Source organism: Schistocerca gregaria, chromosome 1 (genome assembly GCF_023897955.1).
Source record: "Schistocerca gregaria isolate iqSchGreg1 chromosome 1, iqSchGreg1.2, whole genome shotgun sequence".
Classification (NCBI taxonomy): domain Eukaryota; kingdom Metazoa; phylum Arthropoda; class Insecta; order Orthoptera; family Acrididae; genus Schistocerca; species Schistocerca gregaria.
In genome coordinates, this window is record NC_064920.1 from 530,962,485 (window position 1) to 530,989,279 (window position 26,795).

Consider the following 26,795-nt stretch of genomic DNA (forward strand, 5'->3'; position numbering starts at 1 on the left):
ATACGAGTTGCTGTGCGCCGAATTCGAGCTGCCAGTAAACGTGTGAAGATTTTCACATCACAGTTCAACAAATTTAATGCTCGGTAGTCCGTAATACGTGATCCTCCAAGAGATTTACAGATTAGGATGATGATACCTTCCACAAATGCTGCCGGAAGTTGCACCTGTGGTGTCATGAGCTCTTGAAATATGGTAGTCCAATAGAGCACCAATCGTCTATGGAACGTCCTATAAACTCCAAGGGTAACCCATCCGGTCCTAGCGACGTATTGGGTGACCCTTTTCTTATGGCACCTAACATTTCCTCTTCAGTCACCGATTCTAGCAGTTCCTGTTGGAGTTCCGGAGTAACCGTTGCGTGCGTCAGACCAGCGACAGCAATAATGATATCTGGATCAGACCTCTCCTCCGCGTACAGGTGAGAATAAGGGGTAAAGTATGCGCTGCTTATTTCTCTTTGCGTGACGTGACGGACGCCATCTTCTGTCATCACCTCATAGATCAATGTCCTGTGTCCGCACTTTCTGTCCATGGTACATGGAGGGCCGTTCGTTGGCGATTCCGACAGTTTAACATGTACGAATGATAGTCCCTTCCAGGTGTTGCAGCGTCAACGTCAAAATCTTCGGTTTTGCTCGGTTGACAGTCGTCTGGTGGCTCGTTGAGGTGGGCAATATCGGATCACTCCCTGAGGATGGCGTAGTACAACTCTGTAATGCTACGCCTCCATGCCGCAGCTTCCCTACTCAAAGTCTTCAAGGTATGATGAAGGTTCGGCTTGGAACAGTCCAGCCACCACTGTAGAGCAGATGTATACGCTCTTCGTCGTCGAAGGCACAGTCTCCACGTGTCTCCCTCCGCATGACATTCCGGTGAGGCCGGTAAGCGGTGTTATATTTCCGCGGGCTGCGGCTGCGACACACTAGTTGGCGTCTAAGCGTGATGGTACAAATGTAAGCAGTGTGGTCAGTAAATGCTGCTGGCCTCAATTCGGCTGCCGTGACCGCACCCCTGAGAGAGCGGGCGGTATGTATCCTGTCAATTCTGCTAGACGAATGTTCCGTAAAGTGTGTGAAACTCTATCAGCATAGATGAAGTCCCAAATGTCTACCAAACCGAGCTAGTGAATGACGGCGCCGAGTGCTGGGCATGGTGAATGCTGAGGAATTTGGTCCTTGGAAGATTGTGTGCAATTAAAATCGTTTCCGAACACCATATCACCTATCCTGCCTTGCATTAATTGAGTTAATTCCTCAGTAAAGAATAGCAAACTCTCACGCACCTTGTTGGTACCGGACGGAGCGTACACATAGACGAGGTGTATCCCTTGGACCGTAAGGCCATGCCCCAGGTATTCTGTAGATAGCATCTATCGGTGTCTATTAAACCTTCTTTGAAAAGTAATGCGACGCCACTGCCCGTATCCGTTATGTGTGATATGCATGTTCTGGAAGCCAACAACGTTTACCTCCGACAATAAGGCCACGTCAATGTCGGCCGCATAAGGTGTGTCGCGTAACAATGACAGCTTCTCGCGTGACCGGATATATATTGGCCACGACATCTTGGTAGATGATTGTTGCAGTGTCTGTGTGTTTATGGGTTGCATTTTTTTCATATGACTTGTCAAGCCAATGGCAGCACGGCATCTTTTGCCGCAATTGTCACAAGTGTATCTGGCTGCTGAGGCAGGAGCAGTGGTAGCATTGCGAAGCTTTTTCTGCCTTAATCTGTCTAACAAGCCTTCATCATGCTTCGACATTCCAGATGATATATCATCACTCCACTCTGGTCTCATGCTAGCCCGTGCCTCCCATTTGCTTGAGTCGATTCCAAAGCTCTCCATATCTCGTTTACAGGAGTTCTTGAACCTCAATACAGGAGGTCCTACAGGTATTTTGGCTATAGAGATCTCTCCAAGCATAACCTCACGTGGTAATCTGTGAGGATCCATACAGTGGACGTGTCCCAGCCAGCGGAGTCGTCTCTGCTTCAAGATAGCTGAAATACTGTTGCAGTTAGTTTTAGGTAGCACTGCTTCGTTGGTCACTCGGTCCTTCCACGTTACTCCAAGGATGGATCTCAGGCACCGCATGTGGAATGCATCAAGGCGACGTTCTTGTACCGGATGGTACTAGTGTTAATGGGTATGACTGTCATTCGCCCTCGAAGGCAGCTACCCTCGAAGGCAGCTGGTGTCATCGATGTACACATTGGCGACGGGTTTTGGTTACCCCCCGCCACCCTATCATCTCTATTATCACGCTGTCTGCAGGAGATGGGGATGATTGTGTTGTCTCCCCCTTTTCTGTCAGTGATGTGCCCGCCAACGAGTCGTCTTCTACGTCGTCCGCCCACTAGTCACTGGATAGAGGCTACCAAAGAGGCCCTTATTGTGATTCCTCGCGGCTGCGACAGTGTTCCATCGTTCCCTCCATTTCCGAACAGCTGTTCAGGAGAAGAAAAGTCCACCATCTGAGTTTCCTAAAGAGGGAGCAATGTCGGGCGACGCCACTGGAGCAGGTGCATCCACGACACTGTCGAAATCAGTACGAACGCATGTATCTGTCAGATGGCGCCCGTCCGCGTTCCTTGTGCTTGCGGGGCGAACGCATCTTCCGGATGTGGGTCTCCGTGTCAGAATGTGAATGTAGATCCGACTCCTCTGTGCCTTCCGAGAGGAAAGCTCAGGTTGGCACGACTCGTGGATCGACATCCATCGGCTCCTTGTGCGGTGGCAGTTATTGTTCGGGTTTATCTGGCGACTCTGTCTAAAGAGAGTGGACGGTATGTGCCTCATCAATAACGTGTTCATCTGTCTGCGTGGTAACCTATCCCGATCCCTCACCGCCCGACGTCGCAGGTGCCGCCACTTGTGCGCTAGACGTCCTAGGTGCCGTCACTTGCGCATAAGTAATTTGTGGAATCGATGGAGGAACATGTTGTACAGCTTCTCCTGGTGGAATCTGGGTGATCCCTCCACGGCAAACAATCAGAGCGAACGCTACCCTCCTGTTCGCATCCTGGACATTTGCGCGGATTTCCATCGAACATTATAAATGCACGACAATCGGCAACGTTTAAATAAGAAGGAACATGGTTCGTCAGTTCGATTTTGACCTGTCTTACTCCGTTGAGTTCGGGATACGTTGTAAAAGCATGCCACTTCTCAACCACGTGGCTAATCCTTCTTTCCACGTACAATACGAGACTGGAATAGAAGGGAGAACCGATAGAGGTACTCAGGGTACCCTCCGCCACACACCGTCAGGTGGCTTGCGGAGTACGGATGTAGATGTAGATGTAGAATGACAATCCCGTACGGCTTAAGAGTGGTGATAACGGACTCGGTGGGTGTCTCAAAAGGTAGCTCGAATACCTGAAGGCTCCTCATGCTTAGGCCTGCATGTTCAACGGCAACAGCGCCGGTATGTCCATCTGAGTGACTAAACTGGAGTTTACCGGCAGTGCCGGTAACAAATGGTTCAAATAGTTCAAATGGCTCTGAGCACTATGGGACTTAACATCTGAGGTCATCAGTCCCCTAGAACTTATAACTACTTAAACCTAACTAACCTAAGGACATCACACACATCCATGCACGAGGCAGGATTCGAACCTGCGACCGAAGCGGTCGCGCGGTTCCAGACTGAAGCGCCTAGAACCGCTCGGCCCCACTGGCCGGCGGTTCAAATGGCTCTAAGCATTATCGGACTTAACATCTGAGGTCATCAGTCCCCTATACTTAGAACTACCTAAAACTAACTAACCTAAGGACATCACACATATCCATGCCCGAGGCAGGATTCGAACCTGCGACCGCAGCAGCAGCGCGGTTCCGGACTGAAGCGCCGGTAACCACCTTCGTGCACGCTTCTTCGTTAATTATCTTAACACCGACTACACTGGCCGTGATCGAAAAGTGAATACCAATTATGTCGTGGTCTTGGATATTCGGCCTGGAACGCAGTCTTGATAGTGTTCTTCCTATATGAGTTCGCCATGTTACTTCAGTGAGCTTGTAGTAAGCGACTCGCGCTCGTGGTAAGTAAACAAACTCACGTACGCCACAAGACCAGCGGGACGCAAGCCCAAGACCTCGCCGCTCAGTCGCTGACGACCAACTGACTACGCTAACCCCTTGAGCACTATGAACTCTAAAACTGGCACCTACAGACAGGTACATCAGTTGCGCCTTTACTACTTGCACATTATGTTGTTTTAATGGCCTACTAAAGGTGTACAAAATTTGAAGTAAATCTGTGATTCCAACGTCGTGCCCTCCCCTTGTCACACTGTCGTGCAAGGACAAGAAACTTGTCTCCATCCAATCCCGTTATATGGTACCGCTGCACGTCAGTTTGCGTAATTTCGAAAAAATATCTTGCTTCTACTGAAGTATATAAACACTTAGTCCACATTTCATAAAAGGAAATGTAGAAGATAAAACGGAAATGATTGTTCTTGCACGCCGTATAACGAATTTATTGGAAGAGGAGGCTTTATTAAAACAAACATCTGTGTTAGAAGATTACATACTTTCTTTTAGTAATTGAAAGAATTTAATTACAGAAATAACCGCAGCTCAATAGTGAAAACATTATCAAAAGTGGACAATGAGCTCACGAATAAACCACAGGCACAAAAATAAACTGTAATGAAACATTCGTTGGACGCCACAGCATCATTGCCACACGTCATCCATATAACAATCATAATAATAAGTATCACTATGCTAAAATAGGTGATATAAAATTACACAGTATAGAAAGATATAGTAACATATATGACGCACGAAGAATCCCACACAATGGTACAATATAACTATACATGGCATTTCAAATGTTTTGGCTCGTAAATAAAACAAATGTTTTAATGGGAAGGCTACGCTGGTGCATTCCAGTCGCTAATCAAGAATGGTTGAAATGGTTCACAGAAAAGCAATGGGACAATGTAAAAACATAATTGCGAAATAGTATTATCTGTTCTTATGAATATGAATAGTTTTTGCTATCAAATAAGAAAAACATTTTTCTATACTGCTCATAATAAATTCGCACAAGGCAATCAGAATTAAAATACATACAGAAAGAAAACAGAAAAAAGAGAAAAACTAGCCATCTTGATAAATAAAAGCAAGGAAATTCATACTGTGCTCCCACAATCCGTTCGACAAACGGGAGCCTCCAAAAGTGATTCGCCAAAAAACGATAAAATATTAAAATTTCATTAGACACTATACCATCATCATGCTTATTTTCTTCTAAAAAACAATGTGAAACTAAAATTTTTTTTATTAAAATATTTCTCAAAAATTCATCGTACTAAATGTGCTATTTAAGACATTTAGAAGGATTGGATTTTACAACTGTGTATCAGCTGGTACGCTGATCTATGCCAGTTCAGTGGCCTTATGTGAGCTCACAAGAAATTTGAATAAAACGGCTGTCCGCCAAACATATTATTAATTCACGGGTGTCGCAGTAACAATAGATTAAAAATTAAAAAGAAAAATCAAAGAGGAAAGGGCGGAGAAGGAAGCACACATTAGAAACATAATCTAATAATCGAGAGCAGGCAATGGTTATAACAAAAAAAAAAAAAAAGGTTCAAATGGCTCTGAGCACTATGGGACTTCTGAGGTCATCAGTCCCCTAGAACTTAGAACTGCTTAAACCTAACTAACCTAAGGACATCACACACATCCATGCCCGAGCCAGGATTCAAACCTGCGTCCGTAGCGTTCGGGCGGTTCCAGACTGTAACACCTAGAACCGCTCGGCCACCGCTGCCGGCCAGACAACGGTTATCCTTTTTCACCTGCACAAACTGTGGCAACAGGAGGCTGACGTAACGTAAGTAGCTACCAAATAGCAATCAGACAAAATAAGATAAGTTGGAACATCGAGTATGACTAGGTACGCAAAATAAAATTATAAAATGCCATAGCATTTTCGAAGACAAGGGAAACTACAGCTGGCAAAAAGTCCTACATGGGCCGAACCTATAATGTTTCATGATCCGTAGATAAGTAAGGCAAATATTTATTAGTGTCAGATTCACTTCATATTCCATAAAATAAAATATAATAAAAAGGAAAAAGGGGAGTGGGAGAGATGGGTGTAGGGGATGTGGAACGAAAGTGGGGAGGAGCTTATAGCAGATTATCAAAACAGACCCAAATATGCACTAGGAGCAAAATCGATCAGCTCGTTAAGCACTGTGTCAGGTTGGTTCTTCCTCCTTCCATATCTCTCCAAAGCTTCTGGCAGATCGAGAGTGCGCCCATTTGGCACGTTGTGAAGGATACGAATACTATTTTCCATGCCATGTAGGTTGAGTCCACTTTCAGACAAATGCATGCCAAGCGCAGACCCCTTCAGCGCCCTCAGAAGCTCTTTAAACCTCGCGTCGAAAGAGCTACCGGTCTGACCCATACAGCACCGGTCGCACTGACCACAGTTAATTCCGTATACGCCTCACTCTGGCTACTTGTCTGTCCTTCGTACGACATGTCTTATTTTCAGTTGCACTGCATTGTTTACTTGGAAACTGTTTTGACGTCAGATCTTCTGAAACACTTCTCTACCTGTCGCGGTATTTTACCATTAAATCTCATAATGTCGGCTCTATCTTTAGCTTTTTTATGATTAATTGATGGTCGGGTCTATCTTTAGCTTTTTTTTATCATTTATTGATGGTGATGAAACTTTCCGCTGCCTTTTTTTATTTTATTGTAAGGACGCATTGCGTCTTTCTCGTATATCCGTTAGCTATAGCTATTTGTTTTAAGGTATTCAGTTGCTCAGGTATTTCCTTATCTGTTGAAGGTGATGGAAGTATTCGGTAAGTCTTACGTGCGAAAAAGGATTTCTCATATTTCGATGGACGGTAAGAATCACATTAATTATCGTATCAGTACATGTCGGTTTCCCGAATTTATGCCTGTTGCCTACTTTTGTAATAGTTAATGGAAATTCCCTTTTCCAGTTCTGCAGTAAAAAATGTTTCCGGATGCATGCCATCCATCATTTGCGAAAGTTCATTACTGCCACCTTTTATCTGAATAAGTGGTGGTGGTGGTGGTTAATGTTTAACGTCCCGACGACAACGAGGTCATTAGAGACGGAGCGCAAGCTCGAGGTAGGGAAGGATTGGGAAGGAAATCGGCCGTGCCCTTACAAAGGAACCATCCCGGCATTTGCCTGAAACGATTTAGGGAAATCATGGAAAACCTAAATCAGGATGGCCGGAGACGGGACTGAACCGTCGTCCTCCCGAATGCGAGTCCAGTGTGCTAACCACTGCGCCACCTCGCTCGGTCTGAATAAGTTTTTCTTGAGCAAACGTTACATTTTTACGTTTACTTCCGAAAAGGTGTATAGACGATAGCCAAAACCAGTAATCTTACACGTGGAGGCTAAGCATTCTAGAAAATATCGTAATTTTCGAGTGCTCAGTTCTTGCTGTTTTGTGTGCTATAAATCAAAAGTTTCGTCGTCTGTCTGCATATTTGCCTAAGCAAGCAACTTAAAATTCGTTAACGTATCATTTGCCACCGAGCTGATGGATGTACTCAAATTCGAAAAACAGAATGAATGCGTCTCCTATAACGTGTTTTGTATCCAGTATACTGAGTGAATGGTTAGGGAAGATGAGAAAGAATTTTGAGTTGTGCCATTATACATCACAAAGCACCTCACGTGTGACACATAAATCTATTAATGTTGTAGGCTGCTAATATAGATATGTACCACTTCTACAGCATAAAATGTTGGGTCTTGCGCTCTTGTCTCGTATAGGGTATCTAAGGGATGCTGCGTTCTCGGAATGCTATACAACAATTGAAGCAAATCACATTAGTAGTTTTATTTCATAAATCAGATTTACAGTACTTAACTTTGGATTTAGAACAAGTGTCGCCAACGATGGGCGACAGGCAATATAAATCAGAGTCCTGTGATATATGCAATGTTCTGGCAAGACTTGTCACACAGTTCGTGGATCACTACTAACTGTTCTCGTGGTATTCTCTGCTAGGCCGTGCTAATACTCCGCGAATACTTTCCACTAATGTCCGGGCGAGGCTGGCAGGAGCGGCGCTTATATTCACTTCAGCTTGGGGGCACTGCTGTCATGGTGCGGTCCTAATCGGCGCACCATTGGCCGACGTCGTTTCACCGCCTTCTCTGGTCTTTCGTTCTTCTTCTTCATTCCGGCGCTTGTGGTTACGCCAGAAAGTGAAAGACTTTCGGAAGTTATGATACAGTAGCATTACCTCTTAACAGCATTCAAATTGAAATCTGTGAGTTCTGTTTGTCTATTTTCTTCCAAAGAAAAGTTATATTCTCACACTCTGGTGGCTGCGAACATTTGAAGCCAGTGTACAGTGTCATGCCCAGTGGTACGAATGAGTACATAAAATTTAAGAAGTTTAGCAACAAGCTAAAGCTGCTGTTTGTAAGTTATGTTGTTGTTGTTGTTGTTGTTGTTGTTGTGGTCTTCAGTCCTGAGACTGGTTTGATGCAGCTCTCCATGCTAATCTATCCTGTGCAAGCTCCTTCATCTCCAAGTACCTACAGCAACCTACATCCTTCTGAATCTGCTTAGTGTATTCATCTCTTGGTCTCCCTCTACGATTTTTACCCTCCACGCTGCACTCCAATGCTAAATTTGTGATCCCTTGATGCCTCAGGACATGTCCTACCAATCGATCCCTTCTTCTAGTCAAGTTGTGGCACAAACTTCTCTTCTCCCCAATCCTATTCAATTTAGTTACGTGATCTACCCACTTACTCTTTAACATTCTTGTGTAGCACCACATTTCGAAAGCTTCTATTCCCTTCTTGTCCAAACTATTTATTGTCCAAGTTTCACTTCCATACATGGCTACACTCCATACAAATACTTTCAGAAACGACTTCCTGGCACTTAAATCTATACTCGATGTTAACAAATTTCTCTTCTTCAGGAACGCTTTCCTTGCCATTGCCAGTCTACATTTTATATCCTCTCTGCTTCGACCATCATCAGTTATTTTGCTCGCCAAATAGCAAAACTCCTTTATTACTATAAGTGTCTCATTTCCTAATCTAATTCCCTCAGCATCACCCCATTTAATTTAACTACATTCCATTATCCTCGTTTTGCTTTTGTTAATGTTCATCTTATATCCTCCTTTTAAGACACTGTCCATTCCGTTCAACTGCTCTTCCAAGTCCTTTGCTGTCTCTGACAGAATTACAATGTCATCGGCGAACCTCAACATTTTTATTTCTTCTCCATGGATTGTAATACCTACTCCGAATTTTTCCTTTGCTTCCTTTACTGCTTGCTCAATATACAGATTGAATAACATCAGGGAGAGGCTACAACCCTGTCTCACTCCCTTCCCAACCACTGCTTTCCTTTCATGTCCCTCGACTCTTATAACTGCCATCTGGTTTCTGTACAAATTGTAAATAGCCTTACGCTCCCTGTATTTTACGCCTGCCACCTTTAGAATTTGAAAGAGAGTATTCCAGTCAACATTGTCAAAAGCTTTCTCTAAGTCTACAAATGCTAGAAACGTAGGTTTGCCTTTTCTTAATCTTTCTTCTACGATAAGTCGTAAGGTTAGTATTGCCTCACGTGTTCCAACATTTCGGCGGAATCCAAACTGATCTTCCCCGAGGTCGGCTTGTACCAGTTTTTTCATTCGTCTGTAAAGATTTCGTGTTAGTGTTTTGCAGCTGTGACTTATTAAACTGATAGTTCGGTAATTTTCACATCTGTCAACACCTGCTTTCTTTGGGATTGGAATTATTATATTATTCTTGAAGTCTGAGGGTATTTCGCCTGTTTCGCCATCTTGCTCAACAGATGGTAGAGTTTTGTCATGACTGGCTCTCCCAAGGCCGTCAGTAGTTCTAATGGAATGTTGTCTACTCCCGAGGCCTTGTTTCGACTCAGGTCTTTCAGAGCTGTGTCAAACTCTTCCCGCAGTATTGTATCTCCCATTTCATCTTCATCTGCATCCTCTTCCATTTCCAGTACATCGCCCTTGTATAAACCTTCTATATACTCCTTCCACCTTTCCGCCTTCCATTCTTTGCTTAGAACTGGGTTTCCATCTGAGCTCTTGATATTCATACAAGTGGCTCTTTTTTCTCCAAAGGTCTCTTTAATTTTCTTGTAGGCATTATCTATCTTACCCTTAGTGAGATAAGCCTCTACATCCTTAACATTTGTGCCCTGGCCATCCCTGCTTAGCCATTTTGCACTACCTGTCGATCTCATTTTTGAGACGTTTGTATTCCTTTTTGCCTGCTTCATTTACTGCGTTTTTATATTTTCTCCTATCATCAATTAAATTCAATATGTCTTCTGTTACCCAAGGTTTTATACCAGCCCTCGACTTTTTACCTATTTGATCCTTTGCTGCCGTCACTATTTCATCCCTCAAAGCAACCCAATCTTATCCTACTGTATTTCATTCTCCCATTCCTGTCACTTGTTCCCTTATGCCCTCCTTGAGACTCTGTACAACCTCTGGTTTAGTCAGTTTATCCAGGTCCCATCTTCTTAAATTCCCACCTTTTTGCAGTTTCTTCAGTTTTAATCAACAGTTCATAACGAATAGATTGTGGTCAGTATCCACAACTGCCCCTGGAAATGTCTTACAATTTAAAACCTGGTTCCTAAATCTCTGTCTTTCCATTATATAATCTATCTGATACCTTCTAGTATCTCCAGGATTCGTCCATATATACAACCTTCTTTTATGATTCTCGAAGCAAGTGTTAGCTATGATTACGTTATGCTCTGTGCAAAATCCTACCAGACGCATTCCTCTTTCATTTATTACCCACAATTAATATTCACCTACTATGTTTCCTTCTCTCCCTTTTCCTACTGTTGAATTCCATTCACCCATGATTATTAAAATTTCGTCTCCCTTCACTACCTGAATAATTTCTTTTATCTCATCATACATTTCATCAATTTCTTCATCATCTGCAGAGGTTGTTGGCATATAAACTTGTACTACTGTAGTAGGCATGGGCTTCGTGTCGGTCTTGGCTACAATAATGCGTTCACTATGCTGTTTATAGTAGCCTACCTGCACTCCCATTTTTATTCATTATTAAACCTACTCCTGCATTACCCCTATTTGATTTTGTATTTATAAGCCTGTATTCACCTGACCAAAAGTCTTGTTCCTCCTGCCACAGAACTTCACTAATTCCCACTATATCTAACATTAACCTATCGATTACCCTTTTTAAATTTTGTAACCTACCTGCCCGATTAAGGGATCCAGCATTCCACGCTCCGATGTGTAGAACGCCAGTTAACTCTCTCCTGATAACAACGTCCTCTTGAGTAGTCCCCGCCCTGATATCCGAATGGGGAACTATTTTACCTCCGAAATATTTTACCCAAGAGGACGCCATCATCAAAACTGCATGCCTTCGGGAAAAATTACGGCTGTAGTTTCCCCTCGCTTTCAGCCGTTCGCAGTACCAGCACAGCAAGTCCGTTTTGGTTAGTGTTACAAGGCCAGATCGATCAGTCATCCAGACTGGTGCCCCTGTAACTACTGAAAAGGCTGCTGCCCCTCTTCAGGAACCACACGTTTGTCTAGCCTCTCAACAGATACCCCTCCGTTGTGTTTGCACCTACGGTACGGCCATCTGTATCGCTGAGGCACGCAAGCCTCCCCACCAACGGCAAGGTCCATGGGTGATGGGGACCGTTATGTTGATACAGAATGCATATAGAATCAGTTACTACCTGCAGTCAAACCTGGTTCGTATTCTCAATAAGTACATTTGCATAAGCTATTCAAAATAGCTTATTACTTACGTTACAGCTGCGATGAAGAATATTCAGAGCTTACATTGTATAGATGTAGTGCTGCATAAAGTTGTTCACTGAAGATCTGCATCTAGTTACCGGGGGTGTGAATGGATATCTGATGTGTTTCACTCAGAAGATGTCTATCATAATTACTGAGGACTGTTTAAGAAAGGAGAAGCTAAACACAAAATGGTTCAAATGGCTCTGAGCACTATGGGACTTAACATATGATGTCATCAGTCCCCTAAAATTTTAAAACTACTTAAACCTAACTATCCTCAGGACATCACACACATCCATGCCCGAGGCAGGAATCGAACCTGCGACCGTTGCGGTCGCGCGGTTCCAGACTGTAGGGTCTAGAACCGCTCAGCCACTCCGGCCGGCAGCTAAACCCAGAGATCACTGATATTTTACTGATGCATATTGGAATGCGCTTCATATGTCCGTTGCAACTTGAACTGTACGCCTCACTTCGCAATCCCACTCCTATTTCACAACTCTAGCAATTATGACGGCCTTGGCACAAACATATGCCAACAAATGGTGACAGATAACGATGAAGAAGTGAAATTAAATACAGGCATTGTTTCTCTGCAGTTCATCGAATGTGGAGAAGTATACATCGTGTATAAAGAGTAATGCAGCAAGGAAGTCGACGCAGTACAGATTTCTGATTGATGAATTCCCTTCATTTTTGACATGTTCTCTAGGAAACGGTATATTGTTCTTGAAATAGGAGGACAGTGAGGAAATATTTGTGCTGACGGTCACGAGTTTAATTTAGTTCATCAGTAAGGCACATTTGCCTATGAGTATGTGAATAATGATTTTTACTAGAAGATACTTTACGTCCAATTGAAATGTTGTTCGTAGGCGACCAGCATTCGGCTTGTGCTCACGGAATGAGTCAAAATGGTTCAAATGGCTCTGAGCATTATGGGACTTAATATCTGAGGTCATCAGTCCCCTAGAACACTGCTTAAACCGAACTAACCTAAGGACATCACACACATCCATGCCCGAGGCAGGATCGAACCTGCAACCGTAGCAGCAGCGTGGTTCTGGACTGAAGCGCACAGGTGGAAAAACTGTGTGTATACCATTCAGCCCCGTCTGAAATGTCTCACCACCTAATACAGTGATGCTGGTGACTTTCTACTAACTATTTTTCAGCTGGTATATCAGGCTCACGGCGGGCGATATCTGCTCTAGAATTAAACCACCATTAGCAACATGCTACTTCGAGCCCCACCCGTCATTCCAAATGTAAGTTTCTTCAAAACAAGTCGATTGTCTGTGGTGTGGAATCTTTGGCAAGCAAAGAAGATATCATATATGGTTCTGGAAAAAAACGGCTACATCACGCTAATCGCCTCACTTCCTATCACATTATCGTGTCATCGCTTTCAATCGATAAATAGCGAGACTCCTTTCATATACACAGCATTAAATCTCCTACACATGGATAGGACTTGTTACTCAGCTGACTGGAGGCAATATTCCTTTAACATAATGGTGAATAATAGGCAGTGTACTATCATTTTCTTTGGGAACGACTTTTTTGTTTGCACTTCAATCATCATATCAGTGACAGACGATTTCAATGTTTCTTTGTCTTGACGTGAATAAGCGATGAAATATATGGGCTACTTCTAGAACTCTGTGCAGATCATGAGTGGATTTCTCCTAATTCTCTGTCATCATAATAAAGCGACGGAAAACAGCAGCACATTTGATACGCTTGCACAATATTCTTTGTGCTACAATCGACTGAACCGTTCTCTTCAGGATATTTAGATGAACTGAAATATAAATTCAATTCTGTTACATCAGTTGCATAGAATATGCTCCAGTCATGAGTAATCGAGCTCCTGTTTGTCTGAAAAATAAAATATTGTATCTTGTTGTTTCGCGTACTCTATGAATTTCACTTGCCACGTGCATGTACTAAATTCCGATGCACCACATTCAATTAAATCCCAATAATAAATTGCTAGAGTCAGGCTTAAACCATTTCTTAAAGTATTCCATAATGATATTTGCTCTTTCTCGTATACTCATAAATGTGTCATGTTTCAAAACATTTTTTCGATCACAATTTTCCCCCTTCCCCAACCAGCATTCTGCAATATGATTGCGTCATCTGGCATAAAAAATGCATTTCCTTTCATCGGAGTTGCAAGAGATGTGGAACAAAATTGCGTCCTTGTAGTGTACCACCTATTACATGTACATTGGCCGTCACTTCAGAATTCTGATGTACAAACACGCATTGTAAAAATGACACTGTATAACACCTTAGGCTGCTGTTCAGTTCATTTTTTATTGTGCGACAGGTTTCGCTTGGAGACCATTTTCCAGCACAAACTATTGTTAACCACAAGAGTTACATGCATGTCTCAAAAAACAGAATACCAAAAAGTATAACATGTATAACTAATATTTATCAATGCTTAACGGATTATTTTTTATAAATCAAATGTCAAATACACACAGTGTAAAAAATCATTTTAACAACAAATGTTTAGTAATGCTTAACTAAGCACCATTTACAAATATTGTGTTTTTGAAATTGTGGTTTTTTTACGCATGTATGGAACTTTTGCCGTTACCAAAAATTTGTGCAGGAAAACGATCTCTAGCTGAAACCTGTTGCACAACAAAGAATAAATTCAATGGCAACTTAAGGTATTACAAGATGTCATTTCTAGAATATAAAAGCTATGGAACAAAATCAACAAAAAGAATTTACAAACTGCATGTTCCAACACAGGTTTCATAGAAGGTAGCAGAGTAAATGTGACGCAGAGCGAGTTTTATTACTCGCCCGTCAACCTCTCTACCGTTTTTTGGAGGGTCATATCGCTTTTGTTTCTTAAAGTATACATTCGCTCGTCAAACATAATAAGGATCTTTGGCTAAAAGACAGCTTTAAACGTTGAGAAAATCTCGGAGTCTCCTAAGAGGACAGCGACACCTGCGATGTTTCCACAGTGCGATAAACGACTCAGAACGCATTTGTTTCGGCTCTCACAGAATTTTTCATTTGACGGAATACATCAAAACTACGTTTCCTTGGTGAATACTGGCGTTTAGTTCGGTCAAGGACGTCCTTAACTAAGGATGTATCCTTCAAGCTGCAAAGTCATCTGTTTACCTCCGTGCACAGCTAAAGACAGTAAATGCTGGAAGGTTAGTACGAAATTTCTAGAGATGGCAAACTGCTTGTAATTGTAATACCATATTTTTGTTCTTTTATTGGTTTACACCGGAGCTGGTAGTTCTAAAACCAGCAACATTTATTTCAACAAGTGACGACGGTAGTACTTACACACACAGGTACACACACACACACACACACACACACACACACACACACACACACACACACACATGACCTTTCTCTTTCGCCTTCTTGCAGTCGTGGGAGTAGTATATATGGTACGTTGAGCTGACGTGGTCAAGAAGGGCACAATGCCTACGTGCGTTTTTTAAGCCATCATCATTTTGCCTAGTTTAATGCCTTACCGCATCTATCTGTATATTGTGCCAATCTCTTCATAGCAACATATCGTCTACTTGCGACAGTCGACCGCTGTAGTCGAGCGGTTCCAGGCGCTTTAGTCCGGAACCGCGTGGCTGCTACTGTCGCAGGTTCGAATCCTGCCTCGGGTATGCATGTGTGTGATGTCCTTGGGTTAGTTAGGTTTAAGTAGTTCTAAGTTTAGGGGACTGATGTTAAGTCAGATGTTAAGTCCCATAGTCCTTAAAGCCATTTGAACTCGCAGGTTCGAATCCTGCCTCAGGCATGGATGTGTGTGATGTCCTTGAGTTAGTTAGGTTTAAGTAGTTCTGAGTCTAGAGGACTGATGTTAAGTCAGATGTTAAGTCCCATAGTCCTTGGAGCCATTTGAACCATTTGAACTTGCAACGCCGCGTGGGATTAGCCTTGCGGTCTCGGGCGCTGCAGTCATGGACTGTGCGGCTGGTCCCGGCGGAGGTTCGAGTCCTCCCTCGGGCATGGACCTGTGTGTTTGTCCTTAGGATAATTTAGATTAAGTAGTCTGTAAGTTTAAGGACTGATGACCTTAGCAGTTAAGTTCCATAAGATTTCACACACATTTGAACATTTTTGAACTTGCAACATTTTCGATATATTACATTACATATTCTAGCCCTTTTCACCACTCGTCTTAGGAAAAGGATTATGGTCCACCTTGGCAAGTGTCATATGGCTATGTTAGTCTTTTTATTGTTTCTTCCTTTAGGTCTATAAACAAACTTTGTCCTAATAATGATTACTCCCCCCTCCCCCCCTGGGAATGTCTCACACCAGGCGAGTGTAATTAATGGTTCAAATGGCTCTGAGAGCTATGGGACTTAACATCTGTGCTCATCAGTCCCCTAGAACTTAGAACTACTTAAACCTAACTAACTTAAGGACACCACACACACCCATGCCCAAGGCAGGATTCGAACCTGCGACCGTAGCAGTGGCGCGGTTCCCGACTGAGCGCCTAGAACCGCTAGACCACCGCGGCCGGCGCGAGTGTAACTCATCAAATGTTTGTGTATAGAGTAATTATGGCGTACGCATATGCGGAGACAAGGTTTGCGCAGCAGTCGCCGACATAGTGTATTGAGGCGGAATAAGGGGAACCAGCCCGTATTCGCCGAGGCAGATGGAAAACCGCCTTGAAAACCATCCACAGGCTGGCTGGCATACCGGACCTCGACACTAATCCGCCGGGCGGATTAGTGACGGGAACCGGCACGCCTTCCCGCTTGAAAGCAGTGCATTATACCGAATGACTAGCTGGGTGGGCTTGAGGTACATCATACTCAACGTTGAGGAGGACCTCAGCAGGCATGCTACTAGCGCATGAGTGGATACACGTATTATATTAGATCGTAGACTTCCACTGTCGGTGTCATTTTGGATAAAATAATTTTTGGTGTTCTTTCGCTTCATTGTAACTACTAAAACAGCTAAATTGCCGACATTCCAAACGGCGTGCTGCGGTCCTCTTCAGGCCAGTTCACTGCTGTGTACTGGTGAATGTCTTCCTTTAGATACTGTCTTTTCCGGGTAACTGAAGAACGCCGATTTCATTGGAAAGTTTGAACAAGTTGTTAGGGAGGGACGGCTGTACGGTACGCTATTGCCTGGGCTACCGTGGCGGCTGATTGGAAGGCAACTATAGTAGATGATTGGTAGAAGGCAGCGAATCGGCCTTTTGTTGCCTGTGTCACTCTGGTAAGTCACTGGTGGGCACACTTTCGTTGCTGATTGGAAGGCAGTGGCAAATCAGCAGCTTGTATTCAGGGGATGGTTTTTCTCTGCAGCAAGGTGTTAAGGCCGCACGGTACTTCTCTCTCGGCTGCCATCTACATTGCCAAACACGGGTCAAGTTACGAGGCTGGGTGGCGAGGGAGCAGGTAACTTGTAGTCATCCTCCTTGTTCGTGTTGACAGGGCATTTAATTATTTCAATAGACTCTCTTATTTTCCATTGCTACAGCCACGGCTGCCGAGCAGGCACGCGAGGCTCTTGAAAATTAACAGGACGACCACATTCGTGGTGACGTTCACCGCTACAGCTGACTTAGTGTTCTGTCCGAGTAGTACGTAGCGTTCATGGTCCGAAACGCGAGAGCTAATGGGTCTCCCAGTTTCGTCTACATAGATTTTGCCACACTCACTCCGAAGTCCGTAGACACCAGCAGTGCGCAGAGCATTCGCTGGATCCTTAGTAAGTCCCAACGAACTTCGGATCTTGCAGCCGCTCTGAAGCATAGGTATTCAAACTGTTTAGTGACATCTCAGGTATGTGACGTTAGCCACCAGATAAGCGAAAATCACAGTATGTAATAGAAGACATTCACCAGTATACAGCAGTGAACTGTCCTGAAGAAGACCGCAGCAAGTCGTTCGAAACGTCGGCAATTTAGTTGTTTCAATAGTTACAATGACGAGGCTCAATACCGAAATTATTTTATCCAAGATAGATATATTGTTCATTCAGCTGTGTGAGATGTTACGGCCACGTCATGTGCCTTAAATCCAGAAATGGGCTTCTTTGTAGAAAGACAAGTGTCAACACTGACATTGCGATGATGTCTGGGGCAACATAGAATGTCATCACGGCGACCATTGTGTGTGGTTTCCCGCGGAGAGATAGACCTAGGATGGTGCCCCAAACAGCACTGGGTACATTAGTGGCGTAACACCTTCCATGTTCTGGGTCCAGCATCATGGCGGACATATCACTGTGTGCAGGGTCCGAGGCGAACTATCGTTGCCAGACTGTATTCGACACCGTTGTGAGAGTCCAGCAGCTGCCGTGATGGTACGGGGTGCCACTGCGTACACAGCACGACCACCAGACCACGCTGTGCTCGTCTTCTGCGACAAGGAAGGTGCTCGACCTTTGCTGTGGTAGATTTCTCAACCTCAGAAAACCTCTGGTCATGCATTGTTGAGAGATTGGCACCATTCACCAGCACTACGATAAATTAATTCTGGCTTAGAACTGAATCATCATGAAAGGAAGTACGCTTAGCTGTAATCTATGCATATATCGACTCGCTGATCAGATGGATAAGAGCCGTTCTTGCTACCAGCTCTGTATACTGCTAAATTTCACACCTTGTGTTTTATCAAACCGTCTAAAAATTTAATCGTGTGTTCCTTCTCCTATACGGCGAACACACACTAATTAAAATTTTTATCGTTGCTAATGTTGAATTTTAATGGACAGCAGCGCGCAGCGTACGTAATTCCTCTCAGATGGGGTTCGCCGATGCTGCTGAGGTCATTTCTTTGGCAAACTAGTTTTGTAAAATGAAGAAACCGTGCGACAGTTACTCAGTCCACAATCTGTTATTGTGTACACGACCGGTTTCGGAACAATTACAGTCCCATTATCTAATGTAAAAAAATAAAATCACTTAATCGTTTGAGGTCATCCTCACCCCAATGCTGGCATGGAACCAAAGGTTCCGTGTCAAAAGGGTGAGAGGGTCCTTTGGTTCCATGACAATATTAGGCTGAGGATGACCTCAGATGGTTAAGTGATTTTATTTTTACACTAGCTAATGGGGGACCGATGGCCTTTGTAGCCTGGTCCTTTCAACCGCCACAAACCAACCAACCTAATGGAACTTTAAGTGTTCCGAATCCGGTCGTGTACATTTTGGATTAAGTAACTATTGTGCGGTTTCTTTTTTCAAAAATGGACTTATACAGGTGTGGCTGTCCCATAAGAAGAACTCTTTGGCAAACTGTTAAAAACACGTGAATGTGCTCAGTGCTTAAAGCCAACACCCCTCCTAACATAAAAGCAAAGCAATGTTAGTAAATAAACGAACATACTAGATATATTTGGCTGTGTGATCACCGACCAGTCACTGAAATCAGTCAGAATCAAGTATGTAGGTGTATCTCTCCAGAGCGATTTGACCATTTCCACTCGATTTTCTTACACGCTATACTGCCACTGCACTCGTAATGTTTGCAAATGCATAACTACACAACTTATAAATGGGGTCCTGGCCTTGCCAACGCCTGTGCAATAGTGGCTCCAATGTATGATTCAAATCTGACGATATATATTGTTAAACTATCACATAAAACATCAACGTTAATGCCCCATGTTGTTGGCTTCTTAGGATTGTAACACTTGAAAACGACACGCCTCTTGAGTCCAATAGTGTTCTCATCAATGCTTACGTGCCTTCCTGGAATGTAAAATTCTCTCCACTTGTCATGCTTTTCATTCTAGACCCCCTTGTGACAGTTCCAGGTCATCTTGTAATTGATCCAGCATGGAAACCCAAAAAATTGAAAAATATATCTCAACTGAATATAACTTTTTAAAATGAACACTTTTGCGTCCATTTTTCAGTGAAGTAATTCTGAATATAGGACTTAGGATTCATGCCCTTAGTCAGAATAACGTCTAAGAACGCTTTTACTTCATAGGAAGTATTGCCTTTCCAATCTTTTCAGACCGATCCCTGCTTCATTGGTTCATTTCCTTTTATTTGAAGCTTAGTATTTTTTTTGTTATATCATTTGAGAGTTCATCCGTAAAAAATAACATAAAAAGTCCAGTAACTCATCAGGTCGCTGAAGTTGGGATTGGAATACATTTACAGCAGAGAATTTTTTTTTCAAATCCAACTGATTTCCTTATTTTCGCCATCCGTCAGAAGCAGGCTGGTCATTAATGTCACTTGCACTTGTCAACTCTGCGTGTTCACTCCTATCAGTTTTGTATCTTCACCTTCACTATAATTGATTTGTGGTGTTCAATTATTGTTTTCATCTCTCATATCATTTCATATAACTCACACTTTCATCCAGCATCTCCAATATTGCTTTAGGATTATCGCGTAAATTCGTCAATCTTGTTTTTATGGTTTTGAACGTCGGCTTCGGTGTGAACTAGAAACATGAAAACAAAACAAAAGCGGTCTGCGTTTGACAAATGCGTTTCCTCGTGACTGTATCGCTTGCTGACTTACGTCACAGCACTTCAGTACAAGATACTCGACGGTGAGAGGCCCGACATAAGAGTAATAGGGAACTGAAGTTTAGGTCGGGCGACGCCCTACGTGCGAGTCGCTCGTGATACTAACGCGGTCGGGGCTGCCCTGCTTGTCGAGCGCTAAGGGTTAAGGTGGAACGTCCACGTAAATACAGCATCGATACCATATTTAGATTCATTAGAATGATGCGGAAGTCGTTTACAAATTCCCTTTTCGTACAACTGTCGCTCACTTATCAAGTTAGATTAACTGAAGACATTTGATAGAAATAATAGCTGCGCGCTTTGTCACAGGTTTGTTTAATCAGCATATAAGATCATCATCAGTGTTCCCAACGTAATCTAGTGGCGGCCACTGGAAGAAATGAGCTTCGTAATGCGGAGTGTTTTGATCTCAGATATCGAGAGCCACGTTCCAGTATATAAAAGAAATACATAAGTTCATCTTTTGTCTCGCGTTATGACTACAACGCCATAATTAGAGCTCCGGCCGTTGTGGCCGACGGTTCTAGGTGCTTCAGTCCGGAACTGCGCTGCAGCTACGGTCGCAGGTTCGAATCTTGCCTGGGGCAAGTATGTGTGAGCTATTCTTAGGTTAGTTAGGTTTAAGTAGTTCTAAATCTAGGGGACTGATGACCTCAGATGTTAAGTCCCTTAGTGTCATATTTGAGCCATAATTAGAGAAATTAAGGCGAGTACAACGAGTTACTGCTAATCTCCCTTCTCCCGCACAACCCATCTATGAAAATGAAGGAGGGGTTGAGAGAAAGATTCATCAAAAGACGGCTCTGAGCACTATGGAACTTAACATCTGAGGTCATCAGTCCCCTAGCACTTAGAACTACTTAAACCTAACTAACTTAAGAACATTATACACATCCATGCCCGAGGCAGGATTCGAACCTGCCACCGTAGCGGTAGAGCGGTTCCAGACTGAAGCGCCTAGAACCGCTCGGCCACAACGGCCGGCAATGATACACCGTGTCCCCCCTATGTCCCAGAATAAATATTTGAAAGAGATAGAGTGTCGGGGTGGTGGAAGGGGGAAAAGGAGACCAGAAAGCATCTTCAGTAGCACTTGTCCTTGTAAAAATAAGAAAAGCGCTACCGGTAATGAGAAAGTCTTCTGAAGCAGCAGACAAGAACGGTATCGTCATAACAAAGACCAAGAATGTTGCATATAGCATTTACCCACCTTAACATATTTATTTTCACTCTTGTTCAAAATGGTTCAAGTGGTTCTGAGCACTATGCGACTTAACTTCTGAGGTCATGAGTCGCCTAGAACTTTGAACTAATTAAACCTAACTAGCCTAAGGACATTACACACATCCATGCCCGAGGCAGGATTCGAACCTGCGACCGTAGCGGTCGCTAGGCTCCAGACTCTAGCACCTAGAGCCGCACGGCCACTCCGGCCGGCTTTCACTCTTGTTAATGGCACATATTCCACAACATGGATAAGAAGCATAGTCAGACCAAACTGCCCCTGTTGTTGTGGTCTTCAGTCCTAAGACTGATTTGATGGAGCTCTCCATGCTACTACATCCTTTGCAACCCTCTTCATCTCCAAATAACTAGTGCAACCTACATCTTTCTGAATCTGCTTACTGTATTCTTCTCTTGGTCTCTCTCTACGACAGTCACCCTACACATTTCCCTCCAATATTAAACTGTGATCCCTTGACGTCTCAGAATATATCCTTTTAACCGATCCCCCTTTTTTTTTGTCAACTTGTATCACAAATTTCTTGTCTCTCCAATTCTGTTCAGCACTTCCTCATTAGTTAGGTGATCGACCAATCTAATCTTCAGCATTCTTCTATAGCACCGCTTTTCGAAAGCTTCTATTCTCTTTTTATCTAAATTGTTCACAGTCCATGTTTCACTTCCATTCATAGATACACTCCAGACAAATACCTTCAGAAAAGACATCCTAAAACATAAATCTATATTCAGTGTTAACTGACTTCCCTTCTTTAAAATGCTTTTCTTGGAATTGCCAGTCTACATTTTATATCGTCTGTACTTCGGCCACCATCGATTTTTTTTTGCTTCCCATATAGCAAAACTCATTTACTACTTTAAGTATCTCATTTCCTAATCTGATTTCCTTAGCGTGACCTGATTTAATTCGACTACATTCCACTATTCACGTTTTGTTTTTGTTGGTGTTCATCTTATATCCTCCTTTCAAAACACTGTCCATTTCGTTCAACAGCTCTTCCTAGTTTTTTTCCTATCTCCGACAGAATTACAATGTCATCGGCAAACCTTAAAGTTTTTATTTCTTCTCCGTGAACTTTAATTCCTACTCTAAATTTTTCTTTGGTTTCTTTTATTGCTTGTTCAATGTACATATTGAACATCAGGAATAGACTACAATCCTGTCTCACTCCCTTTTCAACCACTACTTCCCTTTCATGCCCCTAGCCGGCCGCGGTGGTCTCGCGGTTCTAGGCGCGCAGTCTGGAACCGTGCGACTGCTACGGTCGCAGGTTCGAATCCTGCCTCGGGCATGGATGTGTGTGATGTCCTTAGGTTAGTTAGGTTTAAGTAGTTCTAAGTTCTAGGGGACTAATAACCACAGCAGTTGAGTCCCATAGTGCTCAGAGCCATTTTTTTCATGCCCCTAGACTCTTACGGAAAAAAAAAATGGTTCAAATGGCTCTGAGCACTATGGGACTTAACATCTGAGGTCATCAGTCCCCTAGAATTTAGAACTACTTAAACCTGACTAACCTAATGACATCACACACATCCATGCCCGAGGCAGGATTCGAACCTGCGACCGTAGCGGTCGCGCGCTCCCGGACTGTAGCGCCTAGAACCGCTCGGCCACAGCGGCAGGCGGACTCTTATAACTGCGTTTTGTTTTCTGTACAGGTTGTAAATAGCCTTCGATACCCTACATTTTATCATTGCTACCTTCAGAATTTCAAGAGAGTATTCCAGTCAACATTGTCAAAGGTAAGTATAAAATGCATGTTTGACCATCAGCTGCTTTTATTTTATACGCAAATATCAACCGGTTGCAGTCTTGGAACAACTTCATGGATAAGGATTAAAATGTGTTAAGCCACCACATTACACTTGTCATTACTTAAATAATGTGTCGAGTATGTTACGAATATCAATATACGACACAGGACGTTTAGAAGCAAATATACCAAGTGTACACGAAGTAAGTCTACTCTATAAATCAGTATTGCCTTGCGCGTTCCTACATTGCTCTGGAATCCAAACTTATATTCCCTGAGGTCTGCGTGTACCAGTTTTTCCAACCTTCTGTAAAGAATACGTATTAGTATTTTGCAACCACAACTTATTAAACTGATGGTTCGTTAATTTTCACACTATCAGCAACGCTTTCTTTGGAATTGGAATTACTATATCCTTCTTAAAGTCTGTAGGTATTTCGCCTGTCTCTTACATCTTGCTCACCAGATGAAGAATTTTGTCGAGGCTGGCTCGCCCAACGCTGTTTGTAGTTCTGACGGAATATCGTCTACGCCTGAGGCCTTTTTTTGACTTAGATTTTTAAGAGCTTTGTCAAATTCTTCTCGCAGTATCCTATCTCCCATTTCGTCTTCATCTACGTCCAATTCCCTTTCTATAATATTGATTTCAAGTTCATCTACCTTCTCTGTATGCACCTTTCACCTTTCCGCTTTCCCTTCTTTGCTTGGGACTGGTTTGTCATCTGTGCTCTTGATGTTCATACAACTACATCTCTTTTCCGCAAAGGCCTCTTTAATTTTCCTGTATACGATATCTACCTTTCCTCTAGAAAAATACGCTTCTAAATCCTTTCGTTTGTCCTCTACCCATTCCTGCTTAGGAATTTTCTACTTCTTTGCAACCTCATTTAGTTTGCATTCCCTTTTTCCTGCTTCATTTGCTGCATTTTTAAATTTTCTCCTTTCATCCATGAGATTCAATATCTCTTGTGTTATCCAAGGATACCTACAGGACCTTGTCTTTATACGCATTTGATCTTCTGCTGCCTTCACTATTTCATGTTTCAAAGCTACCCATTCGGCTTCTACTGTATTCGTTTCTCTTGTTCTACCCAACCGTTGCCTAATGCTCCTTATGAAGCTCTCAATAACCTTTGGTTCATTCAACTTATTCAGATCCCATCTCGTTAATTTCCTACAGTTTTGCAAAAATAGCTCCGAGCGCAATGCGACTTAACATCTGAGGTCATTAGTCGCCTAGAACTTAGAACTAATTAAACCTAATTAACCTAAGGACATCACACACATCCATGCCCGACGCAGGATTCGAACCTGCGACCGTAACGGTCGCTCGGTTCCAGACTGTAGCGCCCAGAACCGCACGGCCACTCCGGCCGGCCCGTTTTGCAATTTCTGCAGTTTTAATCTACAGTTCATAACCAATAAATTGTGGTCAGAGTCCACATCTCCCCATGGAAACGTCTTACAATTTGAAATCTGGTTCTTAAACTTCTGTCTGATCATTACACAATCAGTCTTAAACCTTCCGGTGTCTCCACGTCTCTTCCACGTATATAACCCCATGAACCATGGATCCTGTCGTCGGTGGGGTCGCTTGCGTGCCTCATCGATACAGATATCAACAACAGAGGGGTGTCTGTGGTTTCTGAAGAAGGGCAGCAGCCTTTTCAGAAGTTCCAGGGGCAACAGTCTGGAAGATTGGCTGATCTGATGTAGTAACATTAACCAAAATGACCCTGCTGTGCTGGTGCTGCGAACAGCTGAAAGCAAGGGAAAACTACAGCCGTAATTTTTCCCCAGGACATGCAGCTCCGCTGAGTGGTTAAATGAGTATGGCGTCCGAATAGTCCCCTATTCGGATCTCCGGGTTGGGATGTCGTTATCAGGAGAAACAAATCTCGCATCCTACGGATAGGAGCGCGGAATGTTAGATCCCTTAGTCGGATAGGTAGGTTAGAAAATTTGAAATGGGAAATAGATAGATTGAAGTGAGCTCTAATGGGAATTCGTGAATTTCGGTGGCAGGAGGAATAGGTCTTCTAGTCAGATGAATACAGGGCTATAAATAAAAAGTCAAATGTGTGTGACCAAACTGCTGAGGTCATCGGTCTCTAGACGTACACACTACTTAAACTATTTAAACTAACCTATGTTAAGAACAACCCATGCCCGAGGGAGGGGCCGCGCAATCCGTGACATTGCGCCTCTAACCGCGCGGTCACTCCGCGCGGCAATAAAAGATCAAATAAGGGTAATGCAGTAGTGGGTTTAATAAGGAATAAGAAAATAGAATTGCGTGTAAATTACTATGAACAGCATGGTGTACGTATTATCGTAGCCATGGTAAACATGAAGTCCCCGCTTACCACAGTAGTACAAGTTTACATGTCAACTAGCTCCGCATATGCTGAAAAGATTTAACAAATGTACGATGAGATAAAAGAAATTATTCAGATAGCTCAAATAAACGAAAATTTTATTGTGATGGGGGATTGGAATTCGATAGTAGAAAAAGGAAGAGAAGGAAAAATAATAGGTGAATATCGACTGGAGGAAAGGAATGAAAGAGGAAGCCTCCTGGTAGAATTTTGCATAGGATTTTGCACAGCGTATAATTTAATTAGCAGACTTATCTATAAGGGAGAAAACTCAGAATAACCTTGTAATTACCTAATAATCAGCAGTCTACCCCTTGTACAAAGGCCTGGAATACTTTGTTCATTACAATATAACTGAACACTTACAGAAATTGAACAAATCTGACAAATGTCCGGATTTCGTACACGTCATAGCACAAATACTACTCTAACTAACGTAATAGATGAGATGAAGTATGCCACGGACTTAAATGAAACCACTGCAAGAGTACAGCAAAGCATTCGATACCATGAACTTTGTCTTCTGCTCAGAAGAATGAGGCAGCTAAATTTTTCAGATGGTATGCTTATGAAGATTGAAGCTACTTGAAAAACAGGCAACGATGTATTGTCAGTGGGACTGACAAGTCGTCCTGGAAGCACGTTCCCTCACGAGTGCTGCAGGGGTCACTCCTAGGTCTATTAGCGCTTTCCTAGTATGTCAGTGATATCTCTTTCATTATGTCCTGTAAATATCGTTTCTATAGCCACGATCTCCATCTTTAACTAAATGCCAGACCTCAAGATATCAATTTGTGATCGTCCAGGTAACTGACGATCTGTCTTCCGTGGTGAGATGGGTGCAAAACCTGGGAGTTATACCAAAATGCAAAGAACTCCAAAGTAAGCATAGTATCCCACCGTAAATTAATAAAATCAGAATCAGCCGAACAATTGTCTCATATTCTTCTCGACAATATTGAAGTATCATATCGCAAAACAATGAAGAATTTGGGTGTGACTTTGAATGAGTACATCAACATGGCGCAAAATACTGTCAGC

General features: G+C 43.0%; 1 protein-coding gene across 1 annotated transcript in view; it reads left to right on the forward strand.

Annotated features, from left to right (window-relative positions):
- The first annotated feature begins 383 nt into the window (after positions 1-383).
- LOC126358277 (odorant receptor Or2-like) overlaps positions 384-26,795 on the forward strand; it is a 137,754-nt gene continuing 111,342 nt past the window's right edge. The window contains exon 1 of the mRNA XM_050007538.1: positions 384-418. Coding sequence (XP_049863495.1) covers positions 384-418 — 35 coding nt within the window. The remainder of the gene's footprint in view (positions 419-26,795) is intronic.